The sequence below is a fragment of the Sipha flava genome, unplaced genomic scaffold (assembly GCF_003268045.1).
Source record: "Sipha flava isolate LNK unplaced genomic scaffold, YSA_version1 247_pilon_pilon, whole genome shotgun sequence".
In the NCBI taxonomy this organism is placed as follows: Eukaryota; Metazoa; Arthropoda; class Insecta; order Hemiptera; family Aphididae; genus Sipha; species Sipha flava.
The window spans coordinates 529,112-551,689 of NW_020272895.1; the positions used below are offsets into that span (position 1 = coordinate 529,112).

The 22,578-nt window shown below is 30.3% G+C and overlaps 3 protein-coding genes across 3 annotated transcripts; 2 read left to right on the forward strand and 1 right to left on the reverse strand.

Annotated features, from left to right (window-relative positions):
• Window positions 1-43: 43 nt before the first annotated feature.
• LOC112684249 (heat shock 70 kDa protein cognate 4) lies at window positions 44-3,914 on the reverse strand. Its single transcript, XM_025555661.1, has 4 exons — window positions 3,808-3,914; window positions 2,042-2,305; window positions 1,832-1,980; window positions 44-1,736 (listed from the first exon to the last, which is right to left on the reverse strand). Exons 2-4 carry the CDS (start codon window positions 2,244-2,246, stop codon window positions 114-116), a joined length of 1,977 nt encoding a protein of 658 aa, XP_025411446.1. The 5' UTR covers window positions 2,247-2,305; window positions 3,808-3,914; the 3' UTR covers window positions 44-113.
• A 3,351-nt stretch (window positions 3,915-7,265) lies between these two features.
• On the forward strand, window positions 7,266-11,852 carry LOC112684245 (DNA polymerase delta catalytic subunit). Its single transcript, XM_025555657.1, has 2 exons — window positions 7,266-7,356; window positions 8,386-11,852. Exon 2 carries the CDS (start codon window positions 8,409-8,411, stop codon window positions 11,679-11,681), a length of 3,273 nt encoding a protein of 1,090 aa, XP_025411442.1. The 5' UTR covers window positions 7,266-7,356; window positions 8,386-8,408; the 3' UTR covers window positions 11,682-11,852.
• A 2,964-nt stretch (window positions 11,853-14,816) lies between these two features.
• Window positions 14,817-20,991, forward strand: LOC112684246 (dolichol kinase). The gene is made up of 8 exons (XM_025555658.1): window positions 14,817-14,924; window positions 14,986-15,224; window positions 16,344-16,558; window positions 18,944-19,135; window positions 19,263-19,472; window positions 19,586-19,844; window positions 20,248-20,325; window positions 20,715-20,991. Exons 3-8 carry the CDS (start codon window positions 16,502-16,504, stop codon window positions 20,843-20,845), a joined length of 927 nt encoding a protein of 308 aa, XP_025411443.1. The 5' UTR covers window positions 14,817-14,924; window positions 14,986-15,224; window positions 16,344-16,501; the 3' UTR covers window positions 20,846-20,991.
• The last annotated feature ends 1,587 nt before the right edge of the window (window positions 20,992-22,578 follow it).

The following is a 22,578-nucleotide window of genomic DNA, read 5'->3' on the forward strand; positions in this document are numbered from 1 at the left end:
AAAATTTGTATTTTATATTTATAACAAAAATGTTTATTTAATGTGATTGATAAAATGATCAAGATTATTATTTGAATTGAGGAATGTGCAGCATATTATAATAATTTACTTAATTAATCGACTTCTTCAATAGTTGGACCAGCTCCAGCTCCAGCACCAGCTGCACCAGAACCAGGATCACCACCAGGGAATCCTGGCATACCACCAGGCATACCACCAGGCATGCCACCAGGCATACCAGCACCACCAGCTCCAGCATACAATTTGGTGATGATTGGGTTGCAAATTGCTTCCAATTCCTTTTGTTTATGTTCATATTCATCTTTGTCAGCTAATTGATTAGCATCCAACCATTTAATAGTATCATTAACTTTATCCAAAATGGTGGTCTTATCAGTTTCAGGAATTTTATCTTTTATTTTTTCATCTTCCATTGTACTCTTCATGTTGAAGCAGTAGGATTCCAAACCATTTTTAGCAGCTATGATACTTTTCTGTTTTTCATCTTCATTTTTGTATTTTTCAGCATCGTTCACCATGCGCTCTATGTCTTCCTTACTCAAACGTCCTTTGTCATTAGTGATAGTAATCTTGTTTTCTTTGTTGGTAGACTTTTCAACAGCACTAACATTTAATATACCATTTGCATCAATATCAAAAGTCACCTCAATCTGTGGCACTCCACGTGGTGCAGGTGGAATGGCTGTCAGCTCAAATTTTCCCAACAAATTGTTATCTTTTGTCATAGCACGTTCTCCTTCAAACACTTGTATCAATACACCAGGTTGGTTGTCAGAGTAAGTCGTGAAAGTCTGAGTTTGTTTAGTTGGGATTGTTGTGTTTCGTTTGATGAGAGCAGTCATCACACCACCAGCAGTTTCAATACCTAATGAAAGAGGGGTGACATCAAGCAACAAAAGGTCTTGAACTTCTTCAGACTTGTCTCCATGTAAAATAGCTGCTTGTACTGCAGCACCATAAGCAACAGCCTCATCAGGATTGATTGACTTATTCAGTTCTTTACCATTGAAGAAATCTTGCAATAATTTTTGTACTTTGGGAATACGAGTAGAACCACCGACCAATACAATGTCGTTAATGGCAGACTTGTCGATCTTGGCATCACGTAGAGATTTCTCAACTGGTTCCATAGTACTACGGAAAAGATCAGCATTCAATTCTTCGAAACGAGCACGAGTGATGGAAGTGTAGAAATCAATTCCTTCAAATAAGGAATCAATTTCAATGCTGGCTTGGGTGGATGAAGAAAGGGTACGCTTTGCACGTTCACAAGCAGTTCTCAGACGTCTTAAAGCTCTCTTGTTGGTAGTTACATCTTTCTTATACTTGCGTTTGAATTCTTGAACAAAGTGATTGACCATTCTGTTATCAAAATCTTCACCTCCCAAATGAGTATCTCCAGCAGTTGACTTCACTTCAAATATTCCATCCTCAATGGTTAATATAGATACATCAAAAGTACCACCACCTAAATCAAAAATGAGAACGTTACGTTCTCCAGATGTTTTCTTGTCTAGACCATATGCAATGGCAGCAGCTGTAGGTTCATTGATGATACGCATAACATTCAAACCAGAGATGGTACCAGAATCCTTGGTAGCCTGACGTTGGGAATCATTGAAATAAGCAGGTACAGTAATAACAGCATTTGTAACAGTTTTTCCCAGATACGCTTCAGCAGTTTCCTTCATCTTGGTTAAAACCATAGATGATACCTATATATAAACGTTATTAGTGTTAAATTATTTTTATATTTTTATTTCAAGTACAAGAAAATTAATGTTAATTGTATGTTAAATAATATAAATACCTCTTCAGGTGAGAAAATTTTGTTCTCTCCTTTGTAGGAGATTTTGATCTTAGGTTTACCATCTTCACTAATTACTTCAAAAGGCCAATGTTTCATATCAGCTTGTACCGTGGCATCATCAAAACGTCTTCCAATCAAACGCTTGGCATCTAAAAAAATAAAATAATGTATTTTTAATTTATAATAATAAATAAAAGAAAAAAAAATTACCAAAAATTGTGTTATTGGGATTCATAGCAACTTGATTTTTAGCAGCGTCACCAATAAGACGTTCAGTATCGGTGAAACCAACATAGCTGGGAGTAGTACGGTTTCCTTGGTCATTGGCAATGATCTCTACTTTGCCGTGTTGAAAAACACCTACACATGAGTAGGTTGTACCCAAATCAATACCAACAGCTGGTGTCTTTGCCATTTTTGTTTATATCGATTGTATAGTAAATAAAATAATAGGAACTGATTTCTTGTTAAACTCTGTAAATAATAAAATGTATTAAGTAAAATAGTTTTAAAATGTTATTTATCACATTCATAGTAAATTATCAAAGATATATATTTAATTAGTCTCAGAGAGATAAGAATGTACTATTTTTACAAATATTAAACACCCAATAGGTTAATAAATAATTTATAATAAACATAATATTTGCTAAAAAAAATATAAAATTTGGTTTTAATCAGATTTTAATGAATATAATAATGAAATATTTTGTACAAACAAAAATAAATTTAAAGGAATTTAATAGGTTACATAATATTGTATACAATTTAAAGTTAAATATCAATGCTTATAAAGCATGTATTCATTTTTTCCATCATTCATTATAAAATAAAACAAGTTAAGTTCATGATATTTTTAAACCATAATGATTTACAATAAGTAAAAATATAACAATGTTTTAATTGATAAAATTTTCTACAAAAATAAGTATGTATCAATATTAAAATAGCTTCTGAATATTATTGAGCTGAAAGTACACAACATTAATTTTATAAATACTAATTACACATATGAAATAATTTTTAAATAGTTGAATTGATTTTGAAAATGAAAATTGCCCTTTTTAACACTAATTAGTTTTGAGCAACTATGTAGAACTAATGTGTTTTATAAATTGAATAAATTAACAATCATGCTGCTAAGTATTTTATAACGTTAAGTTAACCCAGCTTTAGTCGCGCTATGGTCAAAATGACCGCACTTTTTTTACATGTTATTCTATATATACGAAATTAAGTATACTTGGAATATTATAATATCATTTTTAATAACATTAATGAAAGGTATACTGAGTATCAATGGTTAAAATATAAAACAAATGTTTAATTAAAAATGTATATAAAGTGCGGTCATTTTGACCATAGCGCGACTAACGTGGGGTTAATAGCTGAAGCTTGATCAAGATTAAGGCTGAACAAAAAACAGTGAAATACTAAGAATTCGAAATCAAACTTAAAATTAAAAATGTTTGAAATATCACGTGATATTACATACATACATAATACAGATATCACACATATATTCATGGTAGTGGCGAGTCACATACTATGCGATGTTTCGCAAGAACTTCAAAAAAATGAAAAAAAGTTTTTACATTCTAAGGAAAATATTCGAAACAGAAATTTATACGTTTAAAAACATACACAGTTCAAATATACAACACACCTAACCTAGATTCGGGCATATCGAGTTTAAAAATATAAATACAACCTAATTGAAAAAGTATTCGTTCGTGAACCAAGAACGTGAGAAAAAGCAATTGAACTCGAATAATAATAGTTTTAGATGCGGTAAAATGAATTAAGAACCTATTGTTTGGAGGTGAACGTGTTTAAATCGTAACTCACTATAAAACCGAGAACAAAATAGCAAATCAATTATTATAAATTATCCGTAGAAAGAAACAGTGAAACACTAGTATTTAGCGAAACGTTTAACGAGACTTTAAGGATAAATAAAAATCAAAACAACTTACCAAGAGTCAAGGTATAAAGGATGTCAAAAAAATATCGGTGAAGTTAAACCGTCAGCGTACGCGTACAATGAGCAAATGGCGTCCAATTGAAAATTCAATAAGTTTAACCCTCATTGGTGGCGTTGTGCCTGTTAGGTTGGGTGGACAGTGGTGGTGGTGTTCGAGAACATTCTAGAAGGCGATATTCATGGAATAAAAACCATTCGCGTTGATAATAATTCGGCGGTTGTTGGCGTTCAAAATTACAATTTCATCGCAGCACGATAAACGTTTGAAATATTAATTATATCGAATAATCATTATCTTCATAAAATCGTGTACTATTACATAAGCATTAGAGATGTGTCGTTCATGAACGACCTAGTTCAATTGAACTATTCACTTTAGTGAACGATATGAACTAGTCGTTCATCGTTAATTTCCTTCATATCGTTCACATCATGAATTACTTTATGCAATATACATGTACAGTATACACCACCGTTCACTGTGAACGATTTAAAATTCGGATCGATTAGTTCACTATTGTTTGTGTTTCATTTTTTCATTTTTAATTGAAAAATATCCAGTGCTCGAAGTGGGGGGGGATACGGAGGGAGGCATCCTTCTACTTTTTTGTAATTACAATTTTCATCCCTCTACTTGTTTTGTCTAGAATAACGCATTCCTACTATGATTTGTATTTTAAAATGATATACTTATCATTTTTATATTTATATACGACATTTTTTTTTCGGTGAAAATAATTGTTTTTAACATTCAGGCCCGAGCGCCTGGCTTATCGTATTGTTTAGTATAAGTCGTTTCGCAACTCGTATTATACCCGTATTTAAACCCACGGACTAAGATAATAAAATTTATGTGAATTATAAAAAAATAAAAAATATTATAGGTACACAAGGTGTGAAGAATATTATGATGATATCAGGAAATCTAAATTATAAGGCATCCCTCCATTTATCTTGAGCCATTTCGACCACTGAAAATATCCATGGCATGTTATTTAAATTGATTTGCTTATTTTTACTCAACTTACTCAACTATCTAACCGATACATACTACATTAGTTATAGACATATTCACTTATTTTTATGTCAAAATATATAAAAATAAAAATAAAAAATAATAATAATCACATCTGAAATATGAACATACTACTTCAAAGCCTTCTCATGTTCATATACCTGTATGCAGTAGCGGATCCAAAGGTCATACAAGGATGGGTGAATTTTCAATTCATTTTTTTTTATCACCTATAGTTTATTGAAAAACTAATAATAATACCTACATAAAAATAATATATAATTGGTATAATCAGCACAACCCATTTCAAATTGTTATAAGATGACGATGGCGATAAGTTGATAACAACACTAGCAGCGCGCGTTCGAAAAGTGCCGTTTCTGCACTATTATGATCATTAATCAGGTCAGGAAAAGTCATAACGGAGAATGGGAAATAGTTTTACGGAGACCCATCATAAGTTATAACTAATGCTTAATGTGTAATTATTAGTAGTATAAAAAAAAAAAAATATCCGTTTTCAGCCCAATTTTATAATATAAAAATAACGTAAAAAATAGGGCCCAAAGGGGGGGGGCGATCGTCCCATCCCCCCTCATATCCGCCACTGAACGTATGTACGAAGAACACACTTCGAACATTACGTAATACAATAAATTTATTATATAATATGAACGATGTAATGACTGAATCACTGAATCGTTCATTTATGTGAACGATTAGTTCCCCGTATCGTTGATAGTCGATACGGCGAGTAGTTAATACATATGAATGATTTGTAATAAATATGAACGATGAACGAGTTCTCTGAACTTGTTCGTTCTAGTGAACGATGAACTACTGAATAGTTCACCTAGGTGAACGATTAATCTCATCTCTAATAAGCACTCCGCAATATTTTTGGCGTCAATACAGTGACGATTCACAACAACTGTTTTTTTTTCCTTCTTTCGTCTTCTCGGATATCCCAACTCCATTGTTTTTCGAACGCTGATAGGTTTCCAACGCGAAACGATTTTCTGTTCCAAGTTTTCCTGTTCTGTAACCGTTATCAACCACTATTATCAACATTTTTCCCGCTTCTTTCTATTGGTTTAATCGTTTTTTCCTTTGTTATTAAGTTGAACTCGGCGTCTGTCATCCGATATCCGAGTACCCGATTGATTAATTTCAGAACTTCAGCTTTGGAATTTGATACCTTTAATCAATCGTTAATCGCTATTAATCTTATTAACTACTACTTCCTATTGGTCGGTGCATTCGTTACTGCTTGTCAGTTGATTTTCCTGTAATTTCGTTTTCCCGTTCCATCGCCTAACAACACGAGTGCAGCGCCATCAACTGAGTACGTATACTGTATGCACAATTTTTACCAACGACTCATCATGTGCACTCGTTTGATAGGCGCTGAGTGATCTTTAATCTTTTGAATCTACTTATAAAATATATTCGGAAAATTAGCAGAAAAAAATGTTAGGTTGCTTAAAATCTTAATATAGGCAGCAGTTACTCGTATCAATTAATCACTACAATATTATACCACAATTCGTAAACATGTGTTTATAGTACGTTGAACAGTATAGAAAAATTATTTCCGGTCAGTATTTAATGTTTGCAATATAATTGTAGTGCTTTGGGCAATGAAAACATTTTACCACAAGTTTCTTTTTATTTTATCCATATTGAAACGGATAAACTTATTTTGAACATACATTAGTAAAATCAGTAATCACTTATTGTTTCTGATAAGAAAGTTAATTTATATTATTGTTAGTCACATATTTATTTGTCTTGTACATTACTCCTATACTTTATAAATATCTATCATTTGATGCTTTATACATTATTCGTGAAATTAATGATTTAAATACAAACTATGAGCTAATTATGAGCTATTACAAGCGTATATGAGTTATTTTGGAATTCTAAATTACATTTATCATTGTTAAAGATACTGATCTATACTGGTACATGATTAGTATATTTTAAAATAAGTCTGTTCAGAATATACAATACAATTTTTTTAAATAGTATGAAAATTATCTCTACTCTAGTTCTTATTAATAATCATTTGTAAATTACATTCACCATATATCCATTAAACTTTGCTCTTTTCCTTTTTAATACGGGATTATCTTAATGAATAATTGTATTTAATGTTGAATTATTAAATTATCTGTTCTCATATTTTTCAATTAACACTAAGCTTTATTTTTCTATATTCAATGAAAAAATTCTAATGGAATATTTAATTAAAAAATAAACTAGCTTTTAGTTATTATTTAGCTCAAAACTAGTTTTAGCTTAAAACTGTTTATATTATTAGATGACTATTATTTTAAAATATTAATTTATAATTACTATAATATATTGTCTTCTATTTTAATTGTCAATGATTTTTGTTTTCAGAATTTTATATTACTATTGATCAAAGTTCTATTTGGGATATGCCATGATAACCGACATCAACAATTTTATAGATGATAATATAAATCTAGCTGCACAGTTAAATACTTTACAATACAGGTTAGTATATTCAATTTAAAACATTTTCTCTAATCTTGGATTTAATCATAGATTATTAGTGTATAGGTTGATTGCATAAAATGAAAAATACGTTATGGTTATATAAGTTAGAAATTATTGTAATGATTACTGTATACCTGTAAAATATAATATATATTATTTATTTTATATTTATTAACTATTATAACTCAATAAATTATATTTTTCTAAAAACATCAGTTTAATGTTGTCTTTGATTGTAATTAATGGATCTTGATACTTTATTTCTTATTTAATCTGTTAATTTTTTTATAGTTTTTGTTTTATATTTATATAATTCACATATTTTAATTTATTCTTTAAAAACAATTCAGTTTAAACCAATATATGTATTTTTTTTTATACATAATGCATAAGGTATACTATTGCTGTTAGTTTTATTATCTGTTAGTTACAACTAAAAAATATTTGGTATTATATAATTACAGTACATTTTGATAGATTATTTTATAATATTTGAGTTTATTTGGTTTTTATAATGTTATAATTTAATAACAATTAAATTATTGAAACTATTTATTTTGTGGTTTATGAAAATGATAATTATATTATTTTTATGAGGCACATTATTAAAATATATTGGTCAGTCTTAAAAAAATTTACTATTAAGTTAATTCGTATTTAGAAATGTAAACACATTTAAGATACACTTTTATACTGTATTGAAACTATTAGTATACTATATAATTTTTTAACTGTCACTTTTAATAACCATTAAACTCATAGTATAGATTTTTGACAAATATTTACTTTGTGGTTTTCAAGTATAATAAAAATTATTATAATTTTATTTGTTTTGAAAAATGTTAAAAATTAAACTATAATAATACTGTTAATACTATTAAGTTATAAACTGTTTATATTTTATTTTATTCCTTTGCCATAATTATCTTGATCATTACCTTGGTTGAAAAAATTATTACTTTTAATTGTTATTATATCTATTATGTAACTCAGTAAAACCTATTGTTGAATTTATTTTTATTGCAGACTTATTTAAAACATCAAGAAAAATGTATAATAAGAAAAGATCAAATTCATCGGATAAGCCTGGAAATGTTAATAAAAAATTTAAAAACGAAGACAATGAACAATCCATGTTTGAAAATGATCTTGCTGTTATGGAAGAAATGGATAAAGAATTTGAGTCATCACCTGATGTATTGGGTGAGGGCCCTGATCAAGAAAATGCTAGTTCTATGTGGGGTAGACCTGCTTTAAAAGAAATTAATCCTGATACTGATAATTTAGCTTTTCAGCAACTTACTATAGACAATTATATTGGTGAACCAATAAAAGGAATGAGTGGTCCACAAACTGGATTAGTTCCTATTACTCGAATGTTTGGTATAACTATAGAAGGTAATTCTGTATGCTGTAATGTACATGGTTTTTCACCATATTTCTATACTACTGCACCTGAAGGTTTTGGTCCTGAGCATTGTAAAGAATTTAAAACCCGTTTAAATGCAGTTGTTGTAAGTGACATGCGTGGAAATCAAAATAGAGTGCAAGAGGCTGTTCTCATGGTTGAAATTGTTCAAAAAATGAATCTTTATGGTTATCATGGTGAAGAATTTGAAAAATATTTAAAAATTACTATGGCCTTACCAAAATTAGTACCTGCAGCAAAAAGGCTCTTAGAAAAAGAACAGGTATTTCCTACATTTCCTGGACATCATTATAAAATGTTCGAGACTAATGTTGATTACGATATGCGTTTTATGGTGGATTTAAAAATTGTTGGTTGTAGTTGGATTGAACTTCCTGCTCGTTCTTACACTAAACGTCAATTCAATTCTGACCGAAAAATACATTCTAGATGTCAATTAGAAGTAGATGTTGACTGGCAAAATTTGATAGCTCATGCTCCAGAGGGTGAATGGAGTAAAGTTGCACCTTTCCGCATTCTTAGCTTTGATATTGAATGTGCTGGTCGTAAAGGTATATTTCCTGAGCCAGACAAAGACCCTGTAATACAAATAGCTAATATGGTGCAAATAGAAAATAAAAGATTAATAAGAAATGTGTTTACATTAAATACTTGCGCACCAATAGTTGGTAGTCAAGTTATTAGTTGTGAAAAAGAAAATGTTATGCTTGAAAAATGGGCTGCATTTATGCGTGAATGTGATCCAGATATTATTACTGGATATAATATAAATAATTTTGATTTACCCTACCTAATTAATCGTGCTAAACATTTACATGCCAAAAATTTTAATTTCTTAGGGCGTATTAAAGACATACAATCCGTTATAAGAGAACAAGTAATTCAAAGTAAACAAATGGGTCGAAGAGAAAATAAAAGTATTAATATTGATGGAAGAGTTCCTTTTGATTTATATTTAGTTTTAGTACGGGACTATAAGTTACGTTCATATTCATTAAATTCTGTCAGTTATCATTTTTTACAAGAACAAAAAGAAGACGTTCATCATAGTATTATTACAGATTTACAAAACGGCACTCCTCAAACAAGACGTCGTCTCGCAGTTTATTGTTTAAAGGATGCGTTTCTTCCATTAAAACTTTTAGATAAGCTAATGTGCTTGATTAATTACATGGAAATGGCCAGAGTAACTGGTGTTCCATTGGGAAGTCTTGTGACTGGAGGTCAACAGGCTAAAGTTGTATCTCAATTACTTCGTCTTGCTCAAGAAAAGAATTACATAATGCCTACAATGACTAGTGGTATGCAAGATGAACAATTCGAAGGAGCTACTGTGATAGAACCTATAAAAGGTTATTATGCTGATCCTATTGCAACACTAGATTTCACTTCTCTGTATCCAAGTATTATGATGGCGCATAATTTATGTTATACTACACTGTTGTCTCAAAAAACCATAAACCTTTTAAATTTATCGGAAGATGATTACAAAAAAACACCTTCTGGTAGTTATTTTTTGTCAAGTTCCAAGCGCAAAGGATTATTACCAGAAATCTTAGAAAATCTGTTATCTGCACGTAAAAAAGCCAAAACAGATTTAAAGTCCGAGACTGATCCTTTCAAAAAAAAAGTTTTAGATGGTAGACAATTAGCATTAAAAATAAGTGCTAATTCAGTGTATGGATTTACTGGTGCACAAGTTGGCAAGTTGCCATGTTTAGAAATCTCAACCAGTGTAACTTCATATGGTAGAATGATGATTGAACGTACTAAGCAGGAAGTTGAGCAAAAGTATTGCATTGCTAATGGTTATGAACATGATGCTGTAGTTATTTATGGAGATACTGATTCGGTGATGGTAAAATTTGGAGTAAAAACTATTGAGAAAGCAATGGAATTGGGGCGCGAAGCAGCTGAATACGTTACAACTAAATTTATCAGCCCTATAAAGTTAGATTTTGAAAAAGTATACTTTCCATATTTATTAATTAATAAAAAACGTTATGCTGGTCTTTATTTTACACGTCCTGACAAATACGACAAGATGGACTGTAAAGGGTTGGAGACTGTGCGCAGAGATAATTCACCTTTGGTATCTAACATGATTAATACGTGTTTGCAAAAGCTGCTTATTGATAGAGATCCTGATGGAGCAGTTGCCTATGCAAAAGAAGTTATTGGTGATCTGTTATGTAATAGAATTGATATATCACAGTTGATAATCACTAAGGAGCTGAGCAAATCTGACTATGCAGCTAAACAAGCTCATGTTGAATTATCAATAAAAATGAAAAAAAGAGACCCTGGTAACGCACCAAAATTAGGTGATCGTGTACCATTTGTTCTAACAACAGGTACAAAAGGTACACCAGCTTATCAACGTGCAGAAGATCCAATATTTGTTCTGGAAAACAATATTCCTATTGATTTCAACTATTATTTAGAAAATCAGCTTTCTAAACCTTTGGTTAGAATATTTTCTCCAATTCTTGGTGATAAAGCTGAATCTATATTGTTGAAAGGTGATCATACACGCAAAAAAGCCATGGTAACATCAAAAGTGAGTGCGTTATCCGCATTTACAAAAAAAAAAGAAGTTTGTCTTGGATGTAAAAGTGTGCTGCCTGCCAATGAAGACAAAAACGCCTTGTGCAAGTATTGTTTGCCAAAACAAGGTGAACTATATTATCGTGAACGTATTAAAGTGAACGATTTACAAGAAAAGTTTTGTCGTTTATGGACTGAATGTCAACGTTGTCAAGGAAGTCTACATGAAGAAGTTATTTGTACTAGTCGAGACTGCCCAATATTTTATTTAAGAAAGAAAGTACAAATTGATTTAACTGCTCAAGTGAAAACAATGGATCGATTTGGAAATCCAAATAATAAATAGAATAATTTATAGACGTTAGCTAGACATCAGATCTAACTTTAATCTTGTATTATTTGAAAAATTTAAATGTTAAATACTTATACTAATTTTACTATGAGTTTTAGTCTTGATTTTAAAAATTATATCTTTTTAAAATGTATCGGTAATATATGAATAATAAATGTATAAACATTAATAATAATGAATAATAATAAGTTTTTCTAGACATTTTTTTTAATTGAAATAAAAAGAATATTTTATATATAAATAATTTGGTAAAATACAAAAATCTTTTTTTTTTATCTTATCTATTATAAACATTAAAGAGTATTATGGGTATGTATTATAATATTAAGAGCACAAGGATACAGTCCAATTTAATTTGAAAAAAGTAATAAAATAAAGCAGTTTGATATCAAATTCTTGTGTCTAGACTCGGAGTCTCTAAACTTTTTTAGTCAAAGGACACATTAAAATATCAAGTGCTTTCAAAAGGGCAAAATTTTACAAACACATAATTTGTAATTTTATTAAAATATATATATTAGATATATATAATATTAGATCAAATTCAGGTTATATGATACTGGTTCCAATTTTCAAAATTAACTCAAAACGTTTATCAGGCATATCAGTCGATCTATAATTTCATTTGATATATTTTATTGTGGAAAAAGCTTATTTTAGTAACAGTAGTAAACAGTATTTTCGTTTTTTGATTCAAATACACCTTTACCGATAAAAATAAAAATAATCGAATCACTTAAAAATCACAATGGAAATAAGGAAGTTATTAAGCGTTATATTATTCCAATAAATAATTATACGTTACTTATTAATAAAAAACTTCATAAATTCATCAGCAGTTCATCTATTAAATTGTTTTCATTTATTTCGGGCACTTACCTATATTTTTAAATTTCTAAAACTACCTAAATAACGTACTCTTTTATTACTGCCATAACAGTTTTGAAATTATAAATATCTTTTGAATTTTAAGAAATACTTTCCAAAACACCCATACCCCTTTAGAAACGGCATTATATGTTAATTAACTATTACAAACCTTAAAAACCACGGTTTTAAGTGTGGGATCAACCTCCTTGTTCATCGTCCAGTCTCGGAACGTTCCCACTCGCTCTGCCACTTCTGGATTACGTCCTCTCTCAACTCTTGCTCGGTTGAAACATTTAAACTCGCCCCATTTGTTTGATATACTGCTCTGCAGCCATCTTCCTCTGTGCCCCCAGCAACACGTTTCACTCGTAGACCAAAGTTTAACCTGGCCATCTCCAAGAGTGCTAACCCTCTCTCCATCTTTGGAGACTCCCAAACCTGAACATACGCATTAAGTCTCCTGAGAGTATAAAATCTTCGCTGACTGACCTGATGCTCTGTTCTAGTGAGTCAGGGAAGTCATGAAACTCTTAGTCTTAAAGTCTTATCTTGTTGATAATTTGGTGAGATGTAACAGCTGTAGATTCTTATGATACTCAGATCTGCCAATACCAAACTCGTTTCAGTGCCACTTTTTAATATTTTTAAGTTCCGGTAGAAATACTGAACACTTTTCCCACTTGTTCTATCTACCCATCTCGAGTGGTTTACAAGGTCATAGGCAGATATTTTGAGGGAGGTTTAAAGAATAAATACGTTCTTTAATTATCAAATTTTAAAATGTAAAATGTAATAGGCATTTAAAATCGTTCAGTTATATTTTAAGAAACACATTTCGGGAGAGGAGAGTCTGAACTCTAAACCCCCACCCGTGATCACGGCCTTGGTGGGCTGATATTTTATTGGGTTCACTAAAACTAAGTACTTTCGCTCCTTTGCCATTTTGTCAGGTACACTTCAGGATCCTCATGGACACGAATCTGTTCCCTTGCCGAATTGGGGGTTGAGAGAGTTAGTTTTTTCTGCAAAAGGTGTATTTAGGTCTCCCGCCCCAAGTCAGTTATGTCCAGGAACGGGTCGATATAGTACCAGGAGTAGAATCCCTGATGATGAGCTTGTCCGCAACCGCTTATTCATCCATCTCGAAGTTGTGGCTATTTCCAGTGTTGTGCTTAAATAAAAAAAATTATTTAGATAAAGATAATAAATCTGGATTTAAAATGATCTAGATATAGATAAATACGGTAGAAATTGAATTTATCTAGATATAGATGGATAAAATAATTTTTATCTAGATATTAATATAAAGCATCAAGTTTTCATCCGTTTGTAGACGAACACTTTTGGTCTTGGATAATGATTATATTATGTAACGATCCATTTCAAAATATAAAATATTTCACCAATAAAATAAAATTGAAAGTTATAGACAAAATTATGAAAAATATGAAGACTGTCTGACGAATAACACTGAACACGTTGAGGATGAATGCGCTGCGTATAGTACATACAAGTTTTTAATAAATAACAGACGTTTCACGCCTAATATTTATTTTGTTGTACAATAATATTATGTAGACACATCTAAGTACGAATTCATAGAATTAAGGTCCGGTAATGACAATTATTTAGAGCACATGATTACATGAACAATGGACATAATTAATATATAAATATTAAATTTAAAGCGGTCGAATGATGATGGAGAACGATCAATTTCTGAATAGGTAGAGCGTAATGCATATTGTAATATTGCCATTTTCTTATCGAAAATTATTTCTGTATTTTAGTATTTATATACCATCTACCGCGCAATTGCAATAATAACCAGCTTAGACCTATGGTGCGTTATCTCTGGTTCTAAATATAATCTAATATTCTTGTAAAGGCTCTTTCGGCGTTCGTAATACCACGGAACAATAGTAATATGGGCATGAAACTTTCCCGTGTGGGCCATACTATGAAATTATAAATAATTTTCACTCCCATCCATATTATGTAGGTAATTTGTGAAATTAATGAAATTAATGAAATTTCTTATTTAGTTATTTATTTTATACTGAATGATAAAATTGTAGAATATTTATTACTAATTATTAGCTACAGATTTTGTGAATTATCTAGATAAATTTATCTAGATGGCTATGATTTTTATCTAAATGAAAATTAGATGTCAATTTTATTTTTTATCTAGATAAGATAAAGATATGAAGTTTTTATCTAGATAACATATCTAGATAAATTTATTTAAAACACAACACTGCTTATTTCGCGACTACCCTGCATAACCACAGCCTGGTTACGCGTACGTTGGCATGCTCATGCTTCCCGAAGTGAATATGCCTACTCCTCACTTAATGGGTCGAGGTGCCTGAAACCAAATGTGTGTCAGTAATAGCGTGATAATTTTGTTTTATTTTTATTTCAGACGGAACGCGGCGCCTGGAGTATGGCTGATCTTTCTGTTACCTTGTGCAATAATCATTGGATTTTATACGTATAAAACCGATTCGGAACCATACGTCATATCGACAATTGTGAGTTGTGGTCTCCTCGTGAGTGCTGTGTCCAACGTGTTACATTGTGACCGGTTTCCAGCCAAACCATTGAGTTACATCGTTACCGCAGCTGTTGTCGCGCAGTTATTAACTCTTTATACTGATTTGGGCAAGTTGATATAGTTAAATCATAATAGTATATTGTACGCATGCAGTGAAATACTAGTCTTGGAAAGAGTATAATCATCACATAACAAGAAAATAGATCTGTTCGAAGAAAACAAATTCGTATTGGACACAAAACCTTGGTTCTAGATGGACTCATCACGGCCAGTGTGTGTATGTGGCGTAATTTCGGAAAAAAGGCTGGTACTCTTAACCCTTATGTTCTAGTGAGAATTTTTGTTCCGCGGATATTTTATTAGGAAAAATCATATTGTCATTTTGATCCCTACCCCTCTACATTTCTAAGCAATTGAAACATTATACCGAATTTCAAAAGATAAAAAGTACATCAGTACTATATTTTATTTTATTTATTTTTTTACTTATGAATAGTATTGTTTTACCAAAATTAATTTTGATATTAGAAGTGACCCAGAAAAAGGTTAGAGTTGAAATCTAAAACTTTTCCATAAATATACCTCTACTGAGGGTACCTATACCTCTGTTTTTAATCATATTTACTTAATATTATGCATACGAATATAAAGTGTATATTATATGGAAGCCGGATGATACACATGGCTTTTTTTTTTCTATCATTCTAATCGATGATTTTCTTGTTAAAATGTGTTTTGAGGACCTACTGAAATACATTAAATATAGTAAATAATTTATGTTATATTGCATTTTAGGTTTTTTTTTTTGTTTTTATATTATATTCAAATACTTTTAAGTCACTTTTTTGTAATTTTGACTTTTTATTAATTATTTTCCACTGCTTACCTATTGGATAGAAAAATTACAAATAAATTATTTCTTCAATAGAGTTCATAATTTTTGAGCTAAATTGAAACCAGTTTTCATATAAATATTGTAAGTAGGTACTCATACAAATACAAGAAAGGTTGTAATTTCCAATTTTAAAAATGTATACATAATTTCAGTGGGTAATTAAAATACCTTTATTTGCTTTTTATTATTTTTAATCAATACACACTGTGTTCTGTACGTCATGTATGTATTTGTATTGTATGGGGTTTTTAAAGATTTCAACGTCTGGATCTTATTGATTCTTGAGTAATTCTTAATGTTGCTGATTTTATATAGAATTTATTCATCACAGGTATCGGCTATAACGTGACATGTGCCGTGTTCTGTGCCCTTTCCTATCACCAACTGTTGCAATCAGTCGTCTCGTGCTGTCCTTTGAGTTTCACGTATGGTGAAGCCGCCGTGACAACGCAGGCCGTGCTGCTGTTTACCGTCGCCTCCGTTACAAACATGTTGGTGCCGTCCCACGTACAAACGTGCTTTGGCGTGTTCACGACCATATTGCAGGTATTTAAACTAAAGATGCGTATTCGTTTTCCAATCAATTTGAATGCAATTGATTCTTATTTCAATCACATTTTGTATCTAACTTTTACGGTATCTATTCAGCTCCATGGATAATACGAGTATAATACCTACATTCTCGTATTTGTATTGACAAATTTACGAATTTTCCATAGACACAACAAGACCTAAGTTTTAGTTGGGTAGGAGGGTGCTAAAATTACGTCTACCACACTAACCCACTCTCTCCAAAACATTAATGCCAATGCCATTTATAACATATTATCGTTACATAACTTCAACTTAATTGTTTATTTGTAACTACACATATATATTGCAATTAAAAATTAAAAATCTGATTATTGTTAGAATTGTTAGGGTTTTTACTAGTGATGGGTCGAACCCTGATTTTTTAAATCGAACCGAACTTAAACCGAACTTTAAATTATTTTTTCGAACTCGAACTTCGGTTCGCCAAATCTTCATATTTTCTACTGAACCGAACCAAACCAAACCTATTATGATTTTAAGTCGAACTCGAACTCGAACTCAATACTTATTATCATGTACATTGTACCTACCTACAAATTAAAACAACCATAATTATTAATTACTATTGTATTTTAAGTTTTCGTATTACCTATTCTAAATTTTAACTTGTAAGTCTAAGTAATTGTATTACTTATAATACATTTGAATTTTAGATAATTTCTTATTATTATTATTATTTTTCAAAACCAGTATTGTGCCCTCTCGTGTTGTCTTGTAGCTTTTAAAATATTCATTGAGTATTGAGTATTGAGTGTAATATGACAATACAATCAGTACATTTTAATAATATATAAAAAAAATAGTAATAATAACTATAATTCACAAATATAGAATGATAAGTAGAATTTATAATGTAAGACGTAAGTTGTATACATGTTTTTATTAAGAACACAGTCGCGGTATCGGAATATTACCATGGATTTACCCAAAATAGATTTTAACCTGTATAATAAATATGATAAAAACAAAAATAACTAATTTATGAATGTAGGTACACTACCTCTATTGGCGATATGCAACTTATTAATGTTTTAGTCGGCGGAGGGTGGATGTGTAACATGCGACTGGAAAAATAACATTATTATTATAAATTATGCATAACTTGCCCATTACAGATTATCACTTTCTATCGTCAATAGTCTAATTATTTATAAATAATCATTATCAATTTTTATTTTTCAAAAATAATTTTTGAAGAATTGTAAAAATATTTGGTTTTCGAACTATCGTGACCAGTAAGTCTGGTTCGACAAATATTTTCAAGTTCGATTTTCGAACTGTAAAAGATACTTGATAGTTCGGTTCAATTTTTTTCATGCTGAGTTTGAATTTCGAACCGAATCGAACATCAAGGGTGCTAAAGTCTCCCTAGCTTGCGCCTATGTCTATGACTCATTATGGTAAAATCCAAATTTCAATGTTTTAGACTCTTCATCTTGTACATTAATTCTAAAACTGCGTTTGATATTAATTATATAATAACAATTTATTATTAAATAAGTATATATCTCGTTATATATCTGTATATATCTGTATTAATCAAATTTAAAATGTATATAAAAGTTCTTGCCAGTAGTAGTACATAATAATTTCATGTTAAATTGCATGTCTCCTTTCATACTATTTTATGATGTCAATGTTTAATTTATAAGTACATCATGTATAATAATATTAGTTATAAGATTAATATGATAATTTGAAAATCAATGAAGTTTTTTTTAAATATTTAATGAATTTATTTGTTAAGAAAATAATACGAAAAAAAATAAAAATAATATAATATAATATTATTATAATTTAAAATTATTAAAACAAATTATACTATATTCACTTTCTTAAATATTAAATTTTAAATGTATTATTATTAAGTAGATAACAATTAATGATAGGATTAAGACTGCTTAGTTCCAATAAATTGTGGTTAAATATAAAAATTATCAAAAACAACCTTTTCATGTTTTGTTGCATTTTAAAAAATGTTTTCGGCTCCCGAGGAGGTCGCATTCCCCAGGTTGAGAACCGCTATTTTATATCATCGTCTGGAATTCGATAAAATAAATACTATGTACTCGTATACAGTGACGGTGCTAGAGTTTGCGAGGCTCTGGGCAAAATAAATGTTGGGTCTTATAATTTATATTAATAAAATATTTTAAGTTCAGTTAAATCGGAATCGCGGGGCCTTAATTATAATTTAAGGTGCGGGGCCCTGGGAAACTGTCCCTATTGCCCACCCCCTCGCGCCGTCCCTGTTCGTATATATGCGTGATGTACACAAGGTTTCACCAATATTTATGCATGTTCGCGAATTAAGCGTAATTACATTATATTTTACAGTTTGGAATCGTTGGCGTATCCCTATTTTCTCTGGCTGTGTACAAAATTGAAATTTTGCGCACCTCATCCGCTAGGTTTTATGCGGTATTTACCGTATTCATATCCGTTACAATCGTGCTACCGTTACAAATCGTCCTGGACGCTAATCCCGTTCTGGAAATTCTAAACTGGGCCTTAAAAGACCGTTATACGGTAAGGAATCCATAATATAAATATTCATGATAATTAAATCGTGCAAAAACGATACTAAATAATATATTATTATAATAATAATAATAATTATAAATTGTTTTACAATACACTGTACATATACTCGTAGACGATCCTGTTGCTGTACTGGATCGGGTGTACGGCATTTGCCTTCATTTTCGTGTGCACACAAATAATGAGTGACGTAAAAGCATCGACGTCGATCAGGAAGAACTTCCATTTGATTGTTTGTCTCGTGTATGTTCCGGGCCTGGTTCGTGATCCTTGTTTGTTATACTTGGCAAGCGGTGTGGCTTTTGCTATTTTCGTATTGTTGGAAGTGAGTATTATCAATCACAAGTGCCTTGTAGTTATCATACTTATAGCAGGTGCCTAACTTAGATCTTTAATCCTACGGGCTAAACAATCGCATAATTTTGTGTTGTTTGATAGACATTACGCATTGCTAAGATTCCACCATTAGGCGCAGTCCTTCAGGAAGGTTTTCGCGTGTACTCGGACGAGAAGGACGAAGGACCGGTGGCTTTCACTCCGATTTACTTGCTGGTCGGATGTTCTCTCCCGCTTTGGATCCATCCGCAACCTGACGTCCAGAGTCTGTTGCCCTTATTGGCCGGCGTATTGTCTATAGGCATTGGAGACACGACCGCCAGTGTGATCGGCTTTAAGTTTGGGCGACACAAGTGGAACGGTACTTTATTCATGTATTATTATAATATAACTATTTAGTGGATCTGTATATTTTTAAATGTATACATCCAATGGAAATACGTTAGTAATAAGTAAAGCGTGGATTTATATACAATAAAAACCAACCAAACTTGCGCTAATAAATCTATAACATGCACAAGTATACCTGTGCACTAATGTGTTAAAATAAGATCTGATTCAGGTTCTAAATCATATACATACCACTCATCGTAAAATATAATCACACTACATAACATCATAACTAAAAAATGTATTAGATATTCATTTTTCTACATTTAAATTTTAAAATCCTTGCCATGAATTAATTAAAATTAAAATTTAGCCACTATTCAATATTTACGAAGTAAGTTTGTTATGATACGTATGCTTACGTTATTTTACAGGTTCGAAAAAGTCCATCGAGGGTTCCATAGCTTGTTTCACTTCTCAAGCTCTGTGTATCATCGCGCTCAAGTATACAGGTGTGTATATTACTATCATATACATATATATACCTATATACTTATATTTTGTTTGATTCTTTTAATTACAGTGCAATTTTAAAAATAAAATTTACTAATATAACGTAAGGTTATGCAAAAATATTGATAGTTAAATTAAAAATAGTTTCAATATTTATTTTTAACTCAAATCTTTATATTTGAGTGGTAAAATAAAAGTTTCATAAATGAAGAATTCACGCTATTGATTCTGTCGTTAAAATATTTTATTATTTATGCGTGTTATGTTTGAAATAGTTAACATGCATTTAATTATACTTAAATCAAAATTATTTTTCAATTTCGAAAATTTCAATTTAAATCTTAAATTTTTTATTATGATTTTTTTAATGAATTTTAATTTTCTACAGGTTTATTATGTGATATAAATCTTATGGTACCTCTACTTGGAGCTGGTATTATAACTCTTGTTGAAGCAAAAACCGAACAAGTCGATAACTTAGTACTGCCTCTTATATTTTATATATTGTTATTGTTCTAAAATAATACGATTAATAACACAAGTTTTTGATTTTAGAACCAATTGTTTGTTACATCTTAATATATACCTATTTCATTTATTTTATCAAATTGAATTTGTTGCAGTTTTTACGACACAAAATAAATTAAACCACACTTAGTACATAATATGTATCTTATATATTAAAAAAATATATGAAAACTAAAGTCAGTCCGTCTGGCCGTTCTATCCGTCCGATTTCCTTCATTTTTCTTTTAAATGAAAGATATTTAGATACAGATATGTCATCAATCATTGAAATTGACTCAACTCCCACAAACGCGATTCTTCCCTATACATTTCTTATGGGACACATCACTCAAGAAACATTCAAATTCTCATATCTCCTCTTATAATGAATATATCTTGATCATTTAACTTTCAGAACACTCAGTGGATCAAGTTCTTTCTTTTGAGCTATTAACTGCTTAAATTCGTTGAGTTTGAGGAAAGTTATGTGTGCACAATCAGCTTTACTTTCAATTTTTTCCAAATACTTCATTCTCATTGACTCTTACCTAGTTATATAACAATAAACAACTCACAAACAATACTAATATTATTACTTATATTATCTAATATTTTCTGGAAGGAACCACTATAAAATGATTTTATGTAATAATTACATCCTCTCACACATAGTCTATCCTAATGCGGAACATGTATTTTAATAAACACTCTCTGTCATTTCGATATGTCTTTCAGTTTTCGATATTATAGGTACTCATTTATTGATTTGTTAAAATGTGTTTATGTATTGATTCGATTGTACCTATAATTTTTATTATATAAATAAATTATCTATTGCAAATTTTCGCAATGGGTATACTAGTAATATATTATATTATACATTTTTTATAATATATTTTATACTAAATATCTAATTTGTTGTTATATAGGTAATATTTTTTTTTATTGAAAAATATTTATTGTTGTTATATATTTATATACCTACGTGTATACCTACCTAAATATAATAATTAAAATTCTTGAATATTAGTGGAGCTATTAGAAGAAGAAAGCAGAGGATAGAAATAGATGAAGTATATACTTGGAGGGCTGGTCTTAAAGGCCGTTTCCCCCAAAAAAAAAAAAAAAAAAAAAATTAGCGGAGCTGTTACATCAGCTTATGTTTTATAGCGGTTCATAATTAGGTCGTCAGAATCCTCTTGGGTGATGTCGTATACGAAACGAACAACTTTTACGTAAACGCGGAAACCAGGTCTAAAGTAAATGATTTTGATTTATGAAAATCATCGTATTGGACGTACGCCAGTGATTGTGTCAAACATTCATTGCTGAACAAAATTTTCAATTTCTGAAAGATTACGGCCTGTTTTTTTCACCCAATTTCGTAAGAAACTTAATGAAGACTAGGTGATTGTTTTGGCGTCACGACGTCTACATCACTAACTTTAATAATTTACATAACCCAAAATTTAACATCGATCACTATCAAAATTGGTGGCACCATAGTGTTCACTGTTCCAACTTATGGACTTAACGATATGCGGAGTTTCATGATACCGCTTGAGACGATAAAAACAAATTATCGTTACTTAATTGCCACATCTCGGAAATGATTATTATTTCCTACCATGTACCTGATACATATTATTATAATCAAGCTGTTCTAGCAATTTTTTATTTTTATTTATTTAATAATATAATTATTTAAGATACTATTAAATTTAATAAGATTAATATTAACATTT

Bases quoted from the DNA above. Each gene is read 5' to 3' on its own strand.
- LOC112684245 (XM_025555657.1), top strand. From the start codon at position 8,409: ATGTATAATAAGAAAAGATCAAATTCATCGGATAAGCCTGGAAATGTT.
- LOC112684249 (XM_025555661.1), bottom strand. From the start codon at position 2,246: ATGGCAAAGACACCAGCTGTTGGTATTGATTTGGGTACAACCTACTCA. The intron at 1,981-2,041 runs GTAATTTTTTTT...TTATTTTTTTAG, and splicing joins TCCCAATAACACAATTTTTG to ATGCCAAGCGTTTGATTGGA. The intron at 1,737-1,831 runs GTATTTATATTA...GTTTATATATAG, and splicing joins AAATTTTCTCACCTGAAGAG to GTATCATCTATGGTTTTAAC.
- LOC112684246 (XM_025555658.1), top strand. From the start codon at position 16,502: ATGTTGGTGCCGTCCCACGTACAAACGTGCTTTGGCGTGTTCACGACC. The intron at 16,559-18,943 runs GTATTTAAACTA...TATATTTTACAG, and splicing joins TGTTCACGACCATATTGCAG to TTTGGAATCGTTGGCGTATC. The intron at 19,845-20,247 runs GTACTTTATTCA...GTTATTTTACAG, and splicing joins TGGGCGACACAAGTGGAACG to GTTCGAAAAAGTCCATCGAG.